Here is a 22,198-nt window from a genome sequence, read left to right as displayed (position 1 = left end):
ATCACATTACTAGTCTGTAGACCCTCTCTTACTGTACTTCTATTTTCAAAATATATCTTTGTATATATTTCGACAATATATGATCCCACTCAAATATCCTGCAGTATGACCACAATTTTTGTCCTCTGAGCTGCATGATAACAAGCTTTGCAGCAGGAACTTACAACATATCACTTTTTTTTCAGGTGAGGACCCACTGGTTGATGATCAGAGCGATCATGACATCAACTCAGTGGCAGGTGTTCTGAAGCTATATTTCAGAGGGCTGGAGAACCCTTTGTTCCCCAAGGAACGCTTCCTGGATCTGATCTCCACCATCAGTGAGTGTTGCATTCAGATGCAGGATAGGTCAAAGTCACTAAAGTGTTTAAGGCTGATATTTTTTGTACATTCTTTCTGGCACTTGGCTTTTTCCATGGTTCTTGATTTATATTCTTTGCTACCTGCTGAAGTAATTTGTCAGTTTTTTGTAAGTCGCCTTTGGAAAGTAAGCGTCTGTCAAGAAAATAAAAGTAAATGTGAACAGATTGTGTTGTGATGGAGGTCATAAGACCCTACTAAAAAAATCCATCTTAAAACCAGCCTAAGGTGGTTAGCTGGTTGCCCAGCCTAGCCAAGCTGGTTAGGCCTGTCTGGTTTGATGGTTTTAGAGGGATTGTGGGCACTTTTCAGTTGGTCAGGCTGGGAGACCAAGTGGATGAACAGCAAGACCAGCTGAAGACCACTTTAGACAGGCTGGTAGACCACCTAATGACCAGCTTGGTCAAGTTGGAAGACTAGCTAGACCAGCAGAAGATCAGCTTTGCCAGGCAATGAGACCAGCTGGCCGACCAGCTAAACACCACCTTGGACAGGCTGGGAGACCACCTAGACCAGCTGAAGACCAATTTGACCGGCAAACCTGCCTATCCATCTAAACACTACCTTGGACAGACTAGGAGACCAGCTAGACCAGCTGAAGACCAGTGTTGCAAGCCTTGAAGACCAGCTGAAGACCAGCTTGGCCAAGCCAGGAGGCCAGATGGCCAACCAGCTAAACACCACCTTGGACAGGCTGGGAGACCACTTAGACCAGCTGAAAACCAATTTGACCAGCCTGGGAGACCGGCTGAAGACCAGTTTGGCCAGACTGGCAAACCTGCCTGTCCACCTAAACACTACCTTGGACAGACTAGGAGACAAGCTGAAGACCAGTGTTGCAAGCCTTGAAGACCAGCTGAAGGCTAGCTTGGCCAGGCCAGGAGGCCAGCTGGCCAACCAGCTAAACCCCACCTTGGACAAACTGGGGGACTAGCTTGACCAGATAAAGACCATTTGAAGACCAGCTTGGTCAGGCTGGGAGACTAGCTAGACCAGCTGAAGACCTGCTTGGAGCCCAGCTGGCCGACCAGCTAAACACCACCTTGGGCAGCCTTGGAAACCGGCTGGCTGACCAGCTGAAGATCACCTTGGACAGACTGGGAGACCAGCTAGACCATATGAAGATGACCTTGGCAAGCCTGGAAGAGCAGCTGAAACTCAGCTGGGTCCGGCTGGGAGACTAGCTAAGCCAGCTGAAGACCTGCTTGGCAGGGCTAGGTGCCCAGCTGCCCAACCAGCTTAACACCACTTTGGACAGGCTTGTAGACCAGCTGGCTGACCAGCTGAAGACCACCTTGGACAGACTGGGAGGCCAGCTAGACCAGATGAAGATGAGCTTGGCAAGCCTGGAAGACCAGCAGAAGACCACTGTGGACAGGCTTGGAGACCAGCTGGTTGACAAGCTGAAAACCAGTTTGGCCAGGCTGGCAGACCAGCTGGCCGACCAGCTAAACACCACCTTGGGCAGCCTTGGAAACCGGCTGGCTGACCAGCTGAAGATCACCTTGGACAGACTGGGAGACCAGCTAGACCATATGAAGACGACCTTGGCAAGCCTGGAAGAGCAGCTAAAACCCAGCTGGGTCTGGCTGGGAGACTAGCTAAGCCAGCTGAAGACCTGCTTGGCAGGGCTAGGTGCCCAGGTGCCCAACCAGCTTAACACCACCTTGGACAGGCTTGTAGACCAGCTGGCTGACCAGCTGAAGACCACCTTGGACAGACTGGGAGGCCAGCTAGACCAGATGAAGATGAGCTTGGCAAGCCTGGAAGACCAGCAGAAGACCACTGTGGACAGGCTTGGAGACCAGCTGGTTGACAAGCTGAAAACCAGTTTGGCCAGGCTGGCAGACCAGCTGGCTGACCAGCTAAACACCACCTTGGACAAGCCGGGAGACCAGCTGGAGAGCAGTGTGGCGAGGCTGGCAGAACAGCAGGCTAACCAGCTAAACACCACCTTGGACTGGCTGGGAGGCCACCTAGACCAGCTGAAGACCAGCTTGGCCAGCCTAGGAGACCATTTTAACCAGCTGAATATCAGCTTGACCAGGCTGGCAGACCAGTTGGCCAACCGGCTAAACACCAGCTTGGCCATCCTGGGAGATCAGTTAAACCATCTTAAACTATCTGATACCAGAAACCTACCTCAGGATAGGTTTTACTTTTTATTTTTTAATTTTTTTAGCAGGGTAAATATTGACTACTGGTTGATTTTGTAATACTGATAATTTTGGTGCTCTATTGCTTAAATATTGCATGAACATTTTTTTTTGTGTGTGTGTGTTTTTTTGGTTGCTTGTTTCAGAGCTTGAATCATCTGCAGAAAGAGCCCACCACGTCCAGCAGATAATCGTCACCCTTCCTCGCACCATCATCATCGTCATGAGATACCTGTTTGCATTTCTTAATCAGTAAGAATTATATTTCAACATCTGTTTCATAACATAGTGGCATAATTGGAACCAGCTGACCCTTTGCTTACACACTCGTACACACTTATAGTGGGAGTGTAATCTGTAATTTAAGCACGCTGCCTCCACAGCATCCCCATCTTTAAACTGTACATTTTCTGGTAAATCACCATTTATATGAAAAGCAGCAGTCACAAGCAAAGACATTCATTATATTTACGAAGAGGTATTCAACAGCCCCTACTGTTCCTGTCTAATTTATGACCACGTCTGTCAAGGAGTGTTTTAGAGGATATTTATGCCAGAGGAAAACCATCAGTCTGTACCATACTATACCTGTCCTCTTCTCCTGGCCTTTTATTAATGCATCCTGTGCTTACTCTCCCCCAGACCAAACAAAGAATTTGATTTCACATCAATAGTGTTTTTCTATGGCTTGTTCCACCCTTCATTTTGCTCTCTGTGCCTGCAGTTCTTGCAGCTGTGACTCATTGGAGTTTCACTTCAGCAGCCAAGCTCTCTATTAATTGATAATACACTGTACATGAAGATTAATTCTCTGGAACAAAGTTATGGGTGCAAATAATAAAATGGACAGCAGGAATAAGAGGGATCTTGACAGAATTGTGATTTTGAAAATCAAAGTCAACATGACCCTGTTTGCATCCTATTTTACTTGAATGTAATCTGACATATTAACAAATTAAACAGAATAACACAATTTTGTGGCATTACATACCAGAATGGAGCCAGGTATTTGAAGGGAAGGGGTTTCAAGAAAGTGCATTAAGAGAGTCAATATTACATTATTCTAATTAAACTAGTGCTGTCAGTCGATTAAAATTTGTAATTGCATATTTTGAAAGTGCTGACATTTGACACTATATACTTCTTTCTTGTCAAAATGCATTTATTTTCAGTTTAGGAAAGAAAACAAAACAAAATGTAACAAAATAATGCTTTATTAAAATTTTCCAAACTCCACTAAATACGCTAAAATACTACCAATTCAAATAACATTAAACGTTTCCCAAAGTGTATCCCCATAGTATGCATGGGCATTAAATCTCTTAAACTCTTATCCTCCACAATATTAATTTGATGGTAGACTGTGGCTATCCCCATTGCTACAGCATTCGTCAAGCCGCATTCATGATTCGCGTCAGGGCGGCAACGCCAGCGTCAAGCGCCGCTTTGAACTCCACGCAAAAAGCACTTGCAGACCAAAACATCTCATTCTGCATTTTGGTGAAAGTTAAGACTTGACATGCTTCTGTGGTAAGTAAAATGCTAGTTACATAGGCTCATAAGTCCCATCTGGGCATGTTTTATACATCAAATAGCATAAGAGGTCCTTTCTCTATCATTTTATCAATTAGAGGGAAGCAGTGTGTTTTGTGGACTGTGCGTCAGAGTAATGACTCCGGGTGGAAACATTACAAAGGTTTCACACTTCACAACAGTTTATGCTGTATTAACATAAAATTCATTAATCGTGATTAAGTAAAATTAACGCATTCAACTTTGTAAATTAATCGCATGCGTTAATTCTGACAGCTTCTTGAAAGTTTGGAAAATGCTTGATTTTACACAGTTAGGTTTTCAATGTTTAAAATATGCTTTAATTTTGAATATGTTCCTTGAAAATGCTTGATTTTTCCCCTTAGATTGTAGATATTATACAGTTTTACAGTTTTTATGTTTGTGGTGTCTAGTCAGTGCGGGATCGCACGTGTGCTGCTCCACATCTTTCTCTCTTGCTTTGATGTCATACAAACGGGAGTACTGCACGTCTCCACTGTGGTAGATTGGCACCAAAAAAATTATACCTGCATCTTCTGCTTCCATCAACATGCTGGAGGACCGTTTCAATGACAGCTGGCTGTAAGAGGAGAAATAAAATATCTCTATGTGGAGCAGCGATCAACAAAAAGGAATCATACTAAGGGTGAAAAAAAATAAAAAAGACATCAATGGACATTTGCACTTATCAGCACTAAGCCAAAGATTTTGTTAAAACTTGAATTTACTTTGAAATAATTTACAATCAATATGTAATATTGTATGAATACTAAAAAGTAGGGCAGAAAGTCATTGTATGTTAAATATGACAAATGTAGGGCCGAGTTAATAAATATAAAATCGAAATTGCAATATGGCCGGTGCGATTTATTAAACCCCAAAATGCTGCGATTTCATTAAATAATTGTACTCTTAGCACATAGGTGAATTACAGACCAGGCCAATGGGGCCAGTGCCTAGGGGCCCTTGACTACCAGGGGCCTGGGGGGGGGGGTCCTGGGCTGCAAGGTCTCACGGCCCATCAACTTTAAAAAACAAATGTTTATATATGCTTAAATATGTGGGCCCCACAGCTTATACAAGGCCCCATCAACAGGGCCCTGTGACTGTGAGGGCCCCCAGCTCTCTTATAGGACCCTTTTGCCTTCCTGTTTCTAATAACATTTTTGAGCCACTCTTTAACCTTATAATGCTGCACGTATAAGTTTCCATGCTCTTCTGGAAGTAGAAGACCTTGTAAAATAATTTCCAAAATAGCTACCATCATATTTTGATGCACTCATCTTTTTATGTGAAATCTTTGCTGGTTTTGATGAAGTAAAATTATCAATAGTGTTTATATTGTTACTGATTTTTCAAAATGAGTTGGTAATAAATTCAAGCAACATGCTTAAAATGTCATTATTTTAAATGAAAAAAAGGTTTAAACAGCTTTATAATATATAATTTTTTGACTATTATTTCATATGTTAGGCTTTATAAGGTTAAACTTTATTCTTTGTATAAATGGGCTGTCAAACAAAAACGTTTATTATGCTATTAATTGCTACATTGCTGGGGGGGAGGGGCCCTTGCTAGTAATAATCCGCCCCTATTGTTACATTGGTGTCTGGAGTGGAAGAGGAAGAGAGGAGACGCAGGAGTAAGTACTTTAAATCTTTTAATTATAATCGTTGGAGTGGAAACAACCGCTGGAGTGGAAACAACCGCTGGAGTGGAAACAAACAATAAATCTTAACATCAAACTTAACTCAACGTAGCACTTCAATAACTCAATGTGACACTTCAAAATAAGAGTCCTTGAAGAAAATGAGGGAGACAGACTGTGACATTACCCCCCCCTCCCCTTAAAGGGCGACTCCTGGCGCCCAACGGCAGATGAGGAGGGTATGATGACGCAGAAGATGAAGGATCCAAGGAGGATGATCAGGAGGCCTAGGGGGTGGCTTCAGGGCTGGGAAAGGATCTGGGGGCCTGGGGGGTGGCTTCAGGGCTGGGAATGGATCTGGGGGCCTGGGGATGGATCCGGGGGGGGGGCGGCTTCAGGGCTGGAAATGGGTCAGGAGGCCTGGGAGACGGCCACAGGGCAGGGACTGGGTCAGGAGGCCTGGGAGGAGGCCACAGGGCTAGGAATGGGTCAGGAGGCTTGGGAGGTGGCCATAGGGCAAGGACTGGGTCAGGAGGCCTGGAAGGTGGCCACAGGGCAAGGACTGGGTCAGGAGGCGGAACCGCTGGGGAAGGGGGCAGAACCGCGGAAGAGTCTGAGGGCGGAGCCAAGGGAGGCGGGGCTGTGAGAGGCTCGAGGGATGGAGCCATGGAAGGCGGAGCCGTGGAAGACTCTGAGGGTGGAGCCGTGGAAGGCGGAGCTGAGTAAGACTCTGGGGCGGAGTCGTGGAAGGCGGAGCCGTGGAAGTCTCTGGGGGTGGAGCCATGGAAGGCGGAGCCGTGGAAGATGCTGGGGGCGGAGCCATGGAAGACGGAGCCATGGAAGACTCTGGGGGCGGAGCCGTGGAAGGCAGAGCCGTGAGAGGCTCGAGGGGCGAAGCCGTTGAAGGTGGAGCCGTGGAAGACTCTGGGGGCGAGCCGTGGAAGGCAGAACCATGGAAGGCTCGAGGGAAGAGTCTGAGGAAGGCTCGGGGCTGAGAGCTGTGGAAGAGAGTACAGGCTGAGACGGGGAATCGACCTCCATGGTCTTGAGCATGGGCAGAGACTGGGGAATGACCTCCATGGTCCTGAGCATGGGCAGAGACTGGGGAACAACCTCTGTTTTCGTGAGCATGGGCAGAGACTGGGGAACGACCTCTGTGGTCGTGAGCATGGGCAGAGACTGGGGAATGACCTCCGTGGTCGTGAGCATGGGCAGAGACTGGGGAGGAGGAGTCCTTTTCCTTCTCCTCCTCTTCCGGCCAGCAGGGAGTGTAGATACGGGGATGGTAGAGGCTACAGGCACTGGCTCTGGGACAGTCGAGGCTACAGGCACTGGCTCTGGGACGGTCGAGGCTACAGGCACTGGCTCGTTAACCATGGCAGGCATGGGTACAAGTTGAGGAGTCGTGGAAGGCGCGGAGACAGGGGCGTGGAGGAAGGAGTCAACATCTCTAACAAACGTGATGAAAGTGAAGGGTAATGGATATTCAGTGTGGCTCGGATGTAATTTGCCAAGGAAAGATTTTCCGCCTCTGGAAGTGCTGTGGGTCTGTGAAAGTTTAATCCCATTCCATAAATGGGCTTGATGGGTAAATGTCCGGTACTGATGTCGAAGCAGCGAGGTGAAGAAACTTGGTTGAGTATTCCAAGAGGGCAAGATCCTGCCTGAACAGCTCCATGAATAACTCTGTTGGCTCCATGCTCATGTGGGTCTGGATGGGATTAGAGGGATCGTTGGAGTAGAGGAGGACATTTGGAAGAGCAGGTAAGTATATCCGTATTCTTTGTTGATCAGTCCTTCTGTAACGTTTGTGTCTGGAGTGGAAGAGGAAGAGAGGAGACGCAGGAGTAAGTACTTTCAGTCTTTTAATTATAATCGCTGGAGTGGAACAATCGCTGGAGTGGAAACAAACGCTGGAGTGGAAATAAACAATAAATCTTAACATCAAACTTAACTCAACATAACACTTCATTAACTCAACATAACACTTCAATAACTCAATGTAACACTTCAAAATAAGAGTCCTTGAAGAAATTGAGGGAGACAGACTGTGACACCTATCTTAGCGGCTCGCAAACAGCCTAAACAAACTCCATCTGTCTCTGTAGTGTTCTGATTTTGGTTTGCTATCAGTGTGCGGTAAGGATGCAAAGTACTACGAATGTAATTCCAAACATTCTCATAATAACGTGACACTAGGACTCAGAAGAGGAGGTGGTGGCATTTCACCACCTTGTAAATGAGGAGCATGTTTAAAAAAACACTATACAAGTAATACAAATGTCTTCAGTTTACCGTAAAGAAACACTTGAGGGTTTAATAGGACAAATGCTGTGTGAATGTAATGAAATAACAACAGAAATATTACTGTTGTTCTACAATAAATTATAAATGATATTATAAATAATAATCATTCAATATTACATTACAGTAATATAATATTACAGTTTGCTTTTGAAATGGACTTTCATGTATTATGCTTTACATTAAATAATTTAGTATAATTTGTAGGTAAATGTTGTTTATTCATCAGCAATGTATTGATATATTTGTACATTTACCAATTTTTACATGATTAACAAATGTATATTTATGATGAATATTATTCTGCCATGAACTCATTAAGTGGAAAACATGACTTGATTATTTTAAACTTACAGAAACCCTGTTTTGCTGATAAGCAGTGTTATATGCTCTAAGGCCTTGTTGATTGTGTGTCCCAGCCTGGGTGTACAATTATCCCTTATATATTTTAGCTGTCAGAACAGCTGAAATTACTTAAAATATTAATAATAAGATACTATTCTTCAAATCGGTATATTTGCAGTCACATCTTATACTGGTGTGGGGGAAAACAATCCCATCACACTAAATTAATTTCTGCTGCAGATGTGTATGTTTAGAGGTGTGATTCCACATGCATCTCATATCTTGTCACTGAATAGCTTGTATTTTTAATTTTTTAATTTTTTTATAGCTTGTAAGCAGTCTTCTTTTAGCCTTTATTCGAATAGCTTAGGACAAAATATCAGTTGAACACACACGCGTGCACACACAAACTTTTCTTTAAAAATAGCCAAATCTATTTGATATTTCTTTTCATTTTCCACATGATAATGAATAAGGAACTACAGTAACCAGGATTACCCCATGGTAATTCCCGCCCTATAGATAACCGGTGTTGCCTGCTGTATCTATGTGTTAATGCAAGACTTTGGTTGTTATCATATTAAGGATTCCAGTCTTAGCTGTCTTTGGGTTTAAAATAATTCTTGAAACTTTCATTTTTATAGATTGGGCAATGTTTGAAATCATAGAGGATACTTTTTTTAATCATTGTATTTTTGTCAGTTAACATTTAGAATTCAAATTCAATTCAATTCAAATTTATTTATAAAGCACAAATTAAAACAACATATGTTGATCAAAGTGCTGTACAATACAAAAGGGTAAAATAGCAAGATAATACACATAGAACACACATAGAACACACAAATAATACAGAAATACAAAGCACAACCTCTAGGATTTATTAAATGCCAATGTTTTCAACTTAGTTTTAAAATCATGTATTGTTGATGCTGATCTAATATAAATAGTTAAACTGTTCCACAGTTTAAGGGCAGCTACCGCAAAAGCACGGTCGCCCCTCATCTTCAGAATTTGATAATATTTAAAGCTTCAAGACAAAAAAAAGCTTCTTGTTTGAGATGATTAAGTTACCTTGAAAATTCTTGAAAAGTGCTTGAATTTCACAATTAAAAGCTGTACAAACCCTGTCTAAATTAAACATTAAAATTGCATAGGAGAAAGTATTTTAACCTTTAACATGCTATACACTTCACATTTTAGGAAGTCTTCAGTGAAGACATTAATAAAAATAGACAGTTTATCTCTTTGTCTTTATCTCTCTAGCTTGTCCCAGTACAGTGATGAGAATATGATGGACCCATATAACCTGGCCATCTGTTTTGGACCCACTCTGATGCCCATCCCTGACGGTCAGGACCCCGTAGCCTGCCAGGCTCATGTTAATGAGGTTATCAAGACCATCATCATCCACCACGAGGTCATCTTCCCCAGCCCTCGTGAGCTGGATGGCCCTGTGTATGAGAAATGCATGACTGGAGGAGAGGAGTACTGGTGAGCTCTGGGCTTTAGCTGGATTTTGATGTGACTGAGGAATGTCATAATTCCTTCAATGAAGCCAACTGTGGGTTACTTAAATCTGTTATAATGAATTTTCAACTCCAAATGAATGAGTTTAGCACTCGACTGAAGTCGAATACCTTAGAAAGCCTTTTGTAAAATTTTGCTTAACATACGTAGAGTATCGGTACTTATAAATCAGATAGTTCCAACTCAAAATATGATTGGATGCGCCACCTTCGAATCTGTTGGGGAAAAAGCCGCTATGTGAAACGTTTTCCTGACCAACCACAGGGCGGTGCCATGATGATTCTTATTGCTGCTGGACAGTTTTCTGTTCCAGTCTCCATAAGAAGCAATGTAAAAACTATTTAAATGAGCAATCTAGATAGACAACAATAACCATTTTAAGTGTTCGTTGGAGTGTAAATTAGTTCATGCTCAACTTATGCAGTTATTGGCTGTCATAACAACACAAAGTTGTTAATGTTATCAGTATAACTAACCTCAGGCCATCGCTTTATTTCTTCTACCCACTCCTTAAACTTTGATGGGTGAGGCACTCAAAAGGCATTCATCGTGACTGTAAATTGTATGCACTATGGAGCCACGTGTTTATTTTTGCAGTTTTTACTAATTTAATACTCTCAGCATCACAGTATCTGCTAAATATTTATGCCGATGTGAGTGAAAACATGTTATGAATTTTGAAACACTTCCGCATTCAGGAAAAAGGTGGAGCATAAAGCGACAAATTGCTTGCCAATCTAATGATGTTAAATTTAACTTATTATAAATATACCTGATGATATCAAGGTTCAGATTTATTAACAAATAAAATCCCTTTACAAGCAGCACTGATATTAGCCATTCAAGCACAAAATTATATTCATATTCATCTATTCATCTATTTTCAAAAACGTTGAACAGTTAATTTGCTACAGTAGTGTACATTCAGATTCACTGTATGCAAAAGTAGAACATTTTTTAATGAGTTAAAAACAAGCACACAAGGCCCAGCCATCTCGCTGAAATAATCATTATTTGTTCCTGCGGATCCTTAAAAAGTTTTAAAATGTCTTAAATTCAGTTTTCCAAAATTTAAGGTCATAAAAAGTCTTAAATATCTTAAATGATACAACAAACATCTTAATTATCACTTAATGATGTCTTAAATTTGGAGGCGGAAAGACAGGAATCCTGATATGACCTAATGTGATTATCAAACTTCAAAAGAATACGATCTAATTAAATAAATGCATGCGCTGCGTAATTCAAAGTGAAAACGTGACTGTTGTATTTTCTCCAAGCACACGGGAGCTTGTGAGTGTTTCCAGCTGTTGCTGAGTAGTTCGCAATCATAAGGCCATATCGGAAATTTATGACAAGCGATCACTAATGATCAAATGTTGATGATGATGTAGTGTTGATGAAATATGACAATGTTTACTTTTAATTGTTTATATTGTAATACGTTGTAGATTATTGTAGGAGTATACATTTTATTTCCATTATCTGTTTAAATGAGCAGCTAGAATCAGTGAAGCACAAACGTTTCAAAATAAGAGTCCTCTGTGTATTTCAGCCTTTAAACTTAAAAGTTCCGCGCTATGAATCAAATCATTTTTATTTATTTATTTATATATATATATATATATATATATATATATATATATATATATATATATATATATATATATATATATATATATATTTTTTTTTTTTTTTTTTTTTTTCTTGGTTAGTAGTTTATGTGTTGTACCATAAACTGCATCTGGAATTTAATTCAATTTGGACTTTTATAGCCTCTGTCTGGCCCCTCCCCATCACAGGAAGGAAAGACTAAGAACATTTAATATAGGCTATCAATTTTAAAAACTATTGGCAGATTAATTGCCTTTCTTTCAGCACATTATCATATCAGCTAAATCCAATATTGGTCCACCTCTTATTTGTTTTTATTCATATAATGGTACATAAACCAATTTTAATGTGATGTATACAGTATGTGGAAAACATGTCTTGAGTCTTTTAAACTTGCATATGTTTTACTGATAAGCAATGTTATGGCCATGTTGAATGTGTGCCCCTCCCTGTCTGTGATACATGATTTATTTTGAGATTGTGTGGGTTTGTTTTGGTATGGGGATACGGTATTAATTTTATTTGTTCAGGTCTTAAAAAAGGTCTTAAAAAGTCTTACATTTTATTTTAGAAACTCTGCAGCAACCCTGTTGTTATTGAAATGTATCTGAATGTTTTCTAATGCACATAGTTAAATTTTAATGTGGCAAGTTGTGTTTGGTTATTTTTGTTCAAAATACTCCATGTTTAGGTGAGTTAGGGTGATGGGTCTGAAAAGTTTGGAAACCCTTGGGTTAGGCTAATAAACTATTTTACTTGCTGTATGAATTAGTACAGTAATTATAATAGCAATAAGACACTTGATGCCATATATTAGTCTTTGATTTTACTCCACTTTATGTAACAACACCCTTTAACTGTGGTAAAATCAGCTTTTTATGGCTTATTGCTTCAATATATTAATGCTGATATTGATACGAACATGATTGATTGCTGTTTGCTTGACATAACAGAACTGTAATTGCCATTGCCTTTTAAATACTGGCAGTATCACATGTGCAGTTGTTGTGTTTACTGTACTTAAAAATCTCTCTCTCCCTTTTGTTCTGTTTATGTTTGTGTATTTTCACACAGTGACAGCCCTCACAGTGAACCGGGCACCATTGATGAAGCAGACAACGGCACTGAGCCACACACTAGCGATGACGGTACTGGCAGACAAGCAGACTTGTTTATTTATGTCTTATTTGTGCACTCATACATTGCTTTATACATGCTCTCAGCACTCATCACTCATGGCTGGATTGGTTTAGTCTTGGGGAAAAAAGAGAGCAAAAAAATAATCTGAGACAAAAATCTACATCATATTAGTTTGGTGAATCAGTAGCAGTACGATCAGATATTCATGCTAGTCTTTGGGAATAAATGGGATCCAAATTACTGTGTTGCTTCGTAAAAGACATAATAATACTGTTTTTCAAAGATGATATGCTGATTAGCATTCAGTGTTGTGCTCTAGCTGACCTTTCTAGCTGGTGTGTTTTGTGTTCGCGCGTGCGCATTCATGTCAAACACATAACTGAAATCAGATGTCAAAACTGGCATTGAAACATCTGGGTCACATTCAGTTTGATATAAACAGTTTCCACAGAAAAAAATATTGTGCACAGCCAATGTCAATTCAAGTCATACCAAGCTCTTTATTTTCATTGTACAGGTACAACAAGATTATTTTTTGTACCCCACAACGTCACATTAAATGTAAATATCTAGTAATAGAAAAACAAGAGAACTTTGGATAAAGAGATAATATACAAAAATAATAAGAAATACACAAAAGTACAACAAATAATAAGTCCATAGTAAAACAAGGCAGTGCAAAATTAAGATGTTGAGAGACAAGCTTGTTGCATTCTGTTGGTAAATTATAAGAGGAATCCTTGATACATACCAGGTTTTATTGTTTGGTGGATTTTATGATGGACATCTAGCTCAGCCAATTAGAGTGGCTTCCTATGTGTGCATCCTTATTGGCTAGTGGACTATGAGGAGATAAGGGGGAAGATCTTAAGTAGAAACCTGGCAGCACAGAATAAAAAAAGAGCCAAGTGTGCCTTTAGGTCTTAAAAATTATGTCTTTTGCTTTTCTCTCTCTCTCACCCCCCACTCACCATCCTCACCCAGTTCATTTCTCACATGTAAATGATAGTGTTGTCTACCAATGTTTCCATTGCTATATTAAATGAAATGCAGACGTAAATATCTTTCTCTTCCCTATTTCAGCAGTCTTTGTACTACATCACTCTCTTCCCAACCTTGGTTTTCTCTGCTTAATTGCCTCCTCCTTTGCTTTTTATCACTTTCCATGTCTTCCCTGTCTTGCACTCTCTTTGTTCAGGGTGAGTAAACAGGTCTCAAGGGGGCTTCCAGCTCCTGCTCCCTTCATTTACCGATTGATGGAGCTGCAGTCACTCCCTAACCCAAAACACCAGCCACATTGCTGATACCATCTCTAGTATGCAGCCAGCTGCTCATTGAAGGTTTTTTCAGTTTAACTAAGATGTTTCTGTCCTCCCCTAATGAATTAAGACTGGGTCTTTTATATATATATATATAATGTTTTACTCTGGATTTCAACCCAGATCCTCTTCATACTTAACGAAAGCTTTACCACTGTGATCTTACAAATTGAAATTGTATGACTATGTTGTTAAAAACATAGTACATAATTACTATGTAACCAAACCTTATACAGCAACCTTATTATTATGTCCAAATGGGCCAGGACTGCCACTGGTGCCCCCTCAAAATAAAAAAAAGGCACAGTACATAACACCCCAGGAGAGCATACATAATTTTAAAGACTGGCTTTATCCTTCTCTTTATTTGGATTCTTCCACTTTACTTCCACTTCTGTGTTATGCCTGTATTCATTTCACCCCTGAATGGAGACCCTAATGAAACTGATTTTTCTATAGTTGACTTGGAAATTTTCTGCCAGGCGCTGATTTGCTCTGTATATCTCCTTAACCCTGAATGACTCCGCTGTCTGTTTGCCCCTGGCAGCGTCTGGGAGGTGATGCATAAACTGATCTGTGGTCAGATAATGACAGTGTTCACATTAAATGGAAGCTGGGTGGTAGATTTGATAGGGTTTAGATAAAGTCCACTCTGCACTCTTTTAGCAGCCCATCCATGTGAAATGAACATGTTGCCTTTTGGTCCTGATTGGATAAAAGACGAGACCATGTCTTCTGGTGTCTAAGACCTTAATATGATGAATGTGAGTCTGTCCTTAGGGTGAGACTCTGTGATATGGAATATAGGGTCTTTGTGTTTCACAAGTATGTGGTCATGCATGCTTTTGCTGTGGTCAGTGAGGCAGCCCAATTGCTTATTATTTTGTTCAGTGTTGTAAGTGTTTTTGTTGTTTGCTGATCTTAGTCATATCATTGCTCTTTCACTTTGAATAACTCAAAATTAACATGCTGAAAGCAAAGGGTTTCTGCCAGACAGAAACAAATAGTGTCTGGAGTTGTCTGGATGCATGTGTAAATGTTTTAATGGTAAGTAGCCACAAGATGCACAAAAATATGGATGAAATAATAAATTAATTTCTATGAACCAATTTCTATCAACTAATCCATGTTTTTATTTTTTATTTTTTTTATTGTTATTAATATTTTTTATTGTTCTGTTATTGTTCATATGCCAAATAACTCTTCTATTGTTTTATTATTTAAATTGGATTCTTGGAATAGTTTATTATTATTATTAGGGGCCAAGCACCAAAGTACGGCCGAAGGGGCGTAGCCAGAGGTTGCGCTAGAAAAAAATCTTTATCTGTCACTCTGACGGGCTGAGATGTAAAATTTCCATCATGGTCTATTTTTCTATAATTTTTCTATGGCAGTCCTATGAACTGATTACTCTCCTCCTGATGATTCAAATGGACCCGTTACATTAAAGGTGCACTCAGCAATTCCTGAGAAACACTGTTGATATTCGAACTCAACTGCCAAAACAAACTCTCTTCAGTGCTCCTTTGGAAGCTCCGCCCCCCAAATTCATGCACGCAATACGGTTTTACGCGCACCAGCTCCAGACACTAAATCTCCTGCTACTAAATCTAACATCACAACAACAGCATATATGGGTTCTGTGAAACATAGCAAAATATATGTTACCCACCTATCGAGAAGAAAAAGAGCAACTTCTGCATCTGTCTTCAAACCTTTTACCTCTCGGAGGTCTCTCCACCGCTGAAAAGCCTCGCCGATATTGACATGGCTCCAAGCCCTTGACTTGTCATAATCCTTCTTTTTTAGTTTATATTTGTCTGACCTTTTTCTCTTGGTCTGTTTCTCAGCCATTTGTCCTCCTTGGAGTTTAGAAAGTTCGTATCAGCCAGATTTGCCGTCGCTCTTCTAATGAATTTTCCTCTCGCTCTGCCCCCATCCTGTACACGTGCAAGAACCACCCCCTGATGCTGATTGGCTGGAGTAGTGTTGTGTGGATCGGTCTGATCCATTTTGTTTTTGTCCCATTTACAGAGCCAGGGCTGTGTACAAATACTAGATTTTTTTTCAGCCCACCCACAGAACAGACAGCTAGCAGACTGTGAGGAGATATTTGAGATATTAGAATTACTGAGTGCACCTTTAAAACTCTGCCCATTACAGTGGCTGCCATCTTGGATAATGACGTTTATAGTTTAAGCTTTTCATGTCCTTCAAACTTTGTCTGTTTTGATCTGGTTCGATCCTGCCCTGGCACGATTTACGAAGTGGTGTTGGCTTGCTTTGCATGTCATATTCGGTCTATGTGGTGTTGTTTTTTTGTTTTGTTTTTTTGTTTTTGTCCTGCCTACTGTGGTGCAATGCTTAACAATTTGATGCTTGGCCCCGTTCTTGCAGCTTGCAGCTATTCTTATAATCAATAACAACAACAATAATAATAATAATAGCTTTATTTTTATTGTAATTTATTTGACATTTTATTTGTTTTGGAAAAAAAATATATACAGGGTTTGTACAGTTGAATTGACGTGTGAATATTTTTGGTGCATGAAATTGCTTGCGAACATTTAATATTTTGTCATTATTTTGTCACATCAGACTTGGTGTGAAAAGGCCTTAAGGCAGAACCTTAAAGGTTTGAGTATGTGTGTGTTTTTGCAGTGAATTACCTGAGAGTTTACTGATTTGTAGCTCTCTGCAAATTTGTTGACATAATTCTCTGCACAAACATGTTAATGAGGATACTTTCCCCAACCCTCTTCCTGCCTCTGTCTCTTACAGAGGTGGAGCAGATTGAAGCCATCGCAAAGTTCGACTACGTGGGTCGGACACCTCGAGAACTGTCGTTTAAAAAAGGAGCATCCCTTTTGCTGTATCACCGTGCATCTGAAGACTGGTGGGAGGGCAGACACAATGGTGTGGATGGGCTCATACCTCACCAGTACATAGTAGTACAAGACCTGTGAGTATCTAAACAATATAAAACCAATGTTGTTTAAACATTTCCCATGCATTTTGTGGGCCTGTTTTAATATACTGTATAACTAATCTAGTGTAGAATCCACTAAGAACACCATAGCAACCACATAGTAACATGCTACAAAACACTCAGAACACCTCAGCAACCATATAGCAACTTCCTGGCAACATCCCCCAAAATCCCCAACAAGTTTTGCATGGGTGAGAACCTCTCACATTTTCTTCAGAAAATGTAAAAGTCTAGTTCCTACTAATCTGTACAGGAGGCTTGGCACTATTTACAGTACAGTCAAATGCATGTTGCCTTGTGAAAGTGTCCTCTTGGTAATTTATGACTAATCAACCAGGCCATCTGGCCTCTGATCAGGCCTCAATAGCTCATAGTCTTAAGAGAGAATCAAATAGCTCCTGCCACTAACACTTTAGAATTTAATTAAAATTTAACAGCATTGAGTGGCAGTTAAAGAATGCTTCAATGTTCTTGGTAGCGGCTTTCTTATGCTGTATGAACCTGATTGTGAATGAGGTAACAGGCCTCTGGGTGGATGGGTATGTGTTGTGAGGAAATATTAGAGGTGCACTCATGTGTTGAACATGGGCTCTATCCCTACAAATGCATTTACAGTATATGTTAAAGGCTGTTGGGTGCATTGGGACATGACGTACTTCACCGAGGTTAAAGTAAGCCAAGTTAAAGTCAATCAAGTGCTACTACTTTTTAACACTTTTTGACTATTGCAATAAAAACAAAATATGCATTATGCATATTTTATTACTACTACTACTAATTATAATGTTTATTATTAGTATTTATGCCGTTATACAATATGCCAAATATATATATATATATATATATATATATATATATATATATATATATATATATATAATCTATAGTCGCAAATGTATTTTCATCTGTTTTGTTTTTGTTTTTTTCTAACTGTTAAATTTAGAATGAATGGCTGTAAAAAGTTGAGTAGTGGACACTGTTTTTCTTGTTGTACGCAAAGTGGTGTAATGGTATTGTTGGGTGCTATTCTTTAGAAACCCACCAAAGGGTTCCATAGGCCGATATAAAGAACCAATAATGGATCAGGTTAAAACAAGTGTGAATACCGGTTGGAAAATATAGTTTTGAGTTAACATCAAAGTGAAAAGAGTTCATCACTGTAACAATGGGTTGATCAAATTTATATAATCAGCTGATATTAACTGTCCTACTGTTGTTTCAGTCATTTCTAAGATGATATGCTCATTAACTCTTCATATTGCCTAATCAGTGTCAGTTTGATGAATGAGTTTATTAAAATGGCCAATCTAAGACCCATTTCTAATATTGCATGACTTGACAGCAACAAATAAGGAACATTTAAGTTAAAGTAAATTAAAATGACCTATCAATCAAAGTTGATTGAGGCAGCAGATATTTATAGGGCATGTATCATATGTACACTGCAAACAAGACTCTTAAAAGATTGCATGTTGAAACACTTGTGCTGTAGGCTTTTTTGAGACTTTTTCCATAAAAGTGAAGTTCAGCAGCTTTAAGTTACCACACACCTTCTGTTGTTGTCGAGGCGGAGACTGCTGAAGAACTGTAAAAGCATACTGAGAACATGCTTGCTCTCAGCAGAATGAGCCTGATTGTATTTTGAAATCCTATTCTTCATTTCTTTTTTGTTGAAAAGTTAAATGAGTTGTGAATGCAGTTTAATTTTGAATAGTTAATGTTAAAAAACGTACTAATTGGAAAGATCATTGTAACATGTATTTCTCTTTAGGGATGATGCATTCTCTGATAGTCTGAGTCAGAAGGCAGACAGTGAGGCCAGCAGTGGACCTTTACTGGACGATAAAGCCTCATCTAAAAATGATCTTCACTCTCCATGTGAACCCTCGCCTGATTACAAGTTCAGCGGGGTCATGGGCAGGTCAGTAGCCAATCTTCAAATTATGCAAAATTGTGCTTGTATTGATTCCACACATTTCCATCCTCAGGAAGAATGAATGAACTGAGTTAAAGTGTTTAAACTTGTTCTATGTCAGCTAGCAGCTTGTTTACTTACATATCTCTTAAAGCTTGTTTGTGACATGAATAATTAGCAAAATATTTGTAGTTTTTACACTCTTTAGCTCTCTTTTTGAACCTTGTGAGCCTCATCGCTGCCTACTGCCTACATTCCTTGTTGGAAAATCCAGCTTAAACTAGTAGCTGTGTTTTGGAACATGGTAGCTGGTCCAAACTGGTCATGAGCTGGTCCAAACTGGTCATGAGCTGGTCCAAACTGGTCCAAGCTGGTCCTTGGCTGGTCAATCAGCTACCATGTTCCAAAAACCAGCTTGACCACCTTGAGCTGATATGACAAGCTGGTAGCTGGTCTAAGCTGGTCTCCCAGCTTGGACCAGCTAAAGACCAGCTTGGACCAGCTAAAGACCAGCTTTGACCAGCTACCATGTTCCAAAACACAGCTACCAGCTTAAGCTGCCTACATAGGCATACCTTCTAAAGCAGTGTCTTATCGGTCATGGAACCTCATAAGTGCCAAATTTGAAACATTTTAGTTAGACAGCAAACCTATGTGACACAAAAATTGCACTCCACAGAGCAGACTTGACTCTTTTCGTTTTAACAGAATTTGACGTTAGCTTGTTGCTAATCTAACCACCTGTACTCTTAATAACCAAAAAAAAAAAAAAACACTTAGCACACAAAAATTTGGGGTAAAATAGTTAATGTGTAATTACACTGAACTATTTTTTTCAACACATTTTAGTAATAAATGAGATACTTTATATGTATTTATAATTAAAAACAATTCTGACCTCGTCAGCCATCTTGAATTGTTTGTCGCAATGCATTCTGGCTTTTCCTTTTCTGCGAAGGACACATGCGATGCAGCATTAGAGTTTGGCCAAAAGAACAAATCTTAAATGGCAGCATAAATAAAATAAGTACCTTTTGGAACAGTCTTCATCTCGGGAGTGCACCTATGATGCCTTAAAATGCTTCCTCTTTAGGCAGCTCACTCGATTTTGGAAAAGAGCAAATGTTTGCAGTCTTGAGGAAACCTTTGAGCATAACAACAGTGGATTAAAGCCTTTTACTGTGTCATTGTCCATTTCCGTAGGGTTAGGTTGCGTTCTGATGGGTCTGCTGTCCCTCGGCGCCGCAGTGGCACCGATTCTCACAGTCCTCCCCGTGACACGCCACCGCGGGCCGCCGCTTACCCCAGCAGCCCCCATAAGGTGGCAGTCAGTAGAGGCCACATTGAAAGCCCCGAGAAGAGACGTTTGGGAACATTTGGCAGTGCGGGCAGCATTAACTACCCTGAGAGAAAGGTCTATCCTGAGGGTCACCCACTCAGGCCTGTCCCAGGAGCAACGAGACATAGCAGCCTTGGAGATCACAAGTCCTTAGAAGCTGAAGCCTTAGCAGAGGTGAGTGTTTACTAATTTTATATGCTCTATTTATAAGTTCTATATCTGTCTCCATTGTTTATACTTAAAATGTAGATAGATAAATTATAAAAATATATATATATATTTTATATTTAAATTATATTATTTTTTATATATTTTTATATTTAAACTATACATTTAAAAAATATTATTTTTATATGAAATATATTTTATATAAATAGTTATATTTTTATATACATTTATATAAAAAATACTGTATATTTGAAAAGGAAAACAAAGGAAATAAAATAATTTCAAATTCCAAGCACATTTTTGTCCATTGGTTGTATAAACAATTAGGCCCACCCCAATATTACGCCATTAGTTAAACCAATGTTGTTATGTCAGGTCGCTTAAACAAACAGAGAAATGTTTTAATGTAAAAGGATTAAAGAGAGAAGTCGATGAAGTTTTGATCAACTTGAAATATGTCTAATGACATCTGCTGCAACAGGAAAATATTTGTTACAAATTATGTTGTTTTCTTTCCTTAAAAGAGGATCTGAATGGACTACATTTTCAAAGCATAAATAATAGGAAACTTTTAGCAAATTCAAAATTGGAGAATAATTACAAAATTTGTGGGATTAATAGTGATTATTTTATGTAATCTACGGGCAGCCCTAATTTAAATGTATGTTTTTGTTTTTTTGTTATTTACATAAATCTCTATTGCATGCGTTTTGCAAGATCAGTCATTGAAATATTCTCAGTAAATGTGGCAAAGGTAAATCCTCTTATATTCTGTAATTCAAAGAGACTTTTAAGTCAAAAGGATGAATGCATCTTGGCTTTTTCTCTTGATCCATGTTATTAGCCTAGAATTCTGTGTCTGTAAAAGCTGGCTGGATTTTGCCCAGCAGAAACAAAGAGCTGGCACTCATAAGCAGATATCAGCATGAACAGCATAGAATGGCACTGATCCATCTCTTTCATTTACGCACAGTTAAATAATGAAGTATAAGACACATGGAACAGTTAATGATCTTTTGTAATGGCCCCTCTGTGTCTATGCTCACCTAATGAAAAGAAAATGATTTACTCTATATGGATACAGAAATCAAAATGAAGGTATGACGGATATTGTTGGAGAGAATTGTGTTATTTTGTAAATTTGATAATGTAATATGCACATTGAATGATCCGATTCACATTGTTGCATGATGTGCAATTTAGGGGATGTGTGTAAATGTGTTTCGGGGTGGGTGTGGGATTATTAATGACATCTGCTTAGTAATAAGACCTACTGTAGCAAGGTGCTTTTTCTGTGTGTGTTTGTGTGTGTGTGTGTTTGTGTGTGTGTCTTTATGAGCCTTTTATCTTTTGAACATTTTTATGGCATGCTCAGCTGTAAGAGAGAATGGAGATGGTTTGTCTTGAAAAAGGGAAGGCAAGCAGACAGTTTATAGTCTATGAGAATGGTTGGGACACTGTGTGTATATCAAACTTAATCTGCGGGGGAGATATACTAGATTTTTCCCAGGAAAGAGTCGAGATTTCTAAGGCCATAGCTCTGTAAATACATTTTGTACAGTTTTTAGAAACAAATTTCTCATTTTGTTCATGTAATTTATAACTTTTCGATACAAAGATGCTTTATTAGAAAAACATGATATACGTGAAAACAGTTTCTTCATTAGAGACAATATGGAATACACTGAGCCTATTTACTTTCATAATACACATTCCTCTTGGTGCACATTTTATCAGTGCATGATATTGCAAAGAAAATGAAGTTTGTCCTCGTAATCTTTCATTAAAATGTAATAACTTGCTTGCTTTACCTCTGA

At 39.4% G+C, this 22,198-nt stretch overlaps 1 protein-coding gene across 2 annotated transcripts in view; it reads left to right on the top strand.

Moving 5' to 3' along the window:
* The window catches only part of LOC127446553 (SLIT-ROBO Rho GTPase-activating protein 3), a 137,700-nt gene that overhangs the window by 109,527 nt on the left and 5,975 nt on the right, over window positions 1-22,198 (top strand). For both annotated transcript variants that reach the window (XM_051707551.1, XM_051707550.1), the window contains exons 15-21: window positions 186-320; window positions 2,663-2,768; window positions 9,634-9,861; window positions 12,586-12,659; window positions 16,752-16,932; window positions 18,731-18,880; window positions 20,078-20,387. In XM_051707551.1, coding sequence (XP_051563511.1) covers window positions 186-320; window positions 2,663-2,768; window positions 9,634-9,861; window positions 12,586-12,659; window positions 16,752-16,932; window positions 18,731-18,880; window positions 20,078-20,387 — 1,184 coding nt within the window. The remainder of the gene's footprint in view (window positions 1-185; window positions 321-2,662; window positions 2,769-9,633; window positions 9,862-12,585; window positions 12,660-16,751; window positions 16,933-18,730; window positions 18,881-20,077; window positions 20,388-22,198) is intronic.

Source organism: Myxocyprinus asiaticus, chromosome 9 (genome assembly GCF_019703515.2).
Source record: "Myxocyprinus asiaticus isolate MX2 ecotype Aquarium Trade chromosome 9, UBuf_Myxa_2, whole genome shotgun sequence".
Classification (NCBI taxonomy): domain Eukaryota; kingdom Metazoa; phylum Chordata; class Actinopteri; order Cypriniformes; family Catostomidae; genus Myxocyprinus; species Myxocyprinus asiaticus.
Note: the sequence above shows the minus strand (reverse complement) of the source record. Positions and strands in the feature narration are given on the sequence as shown.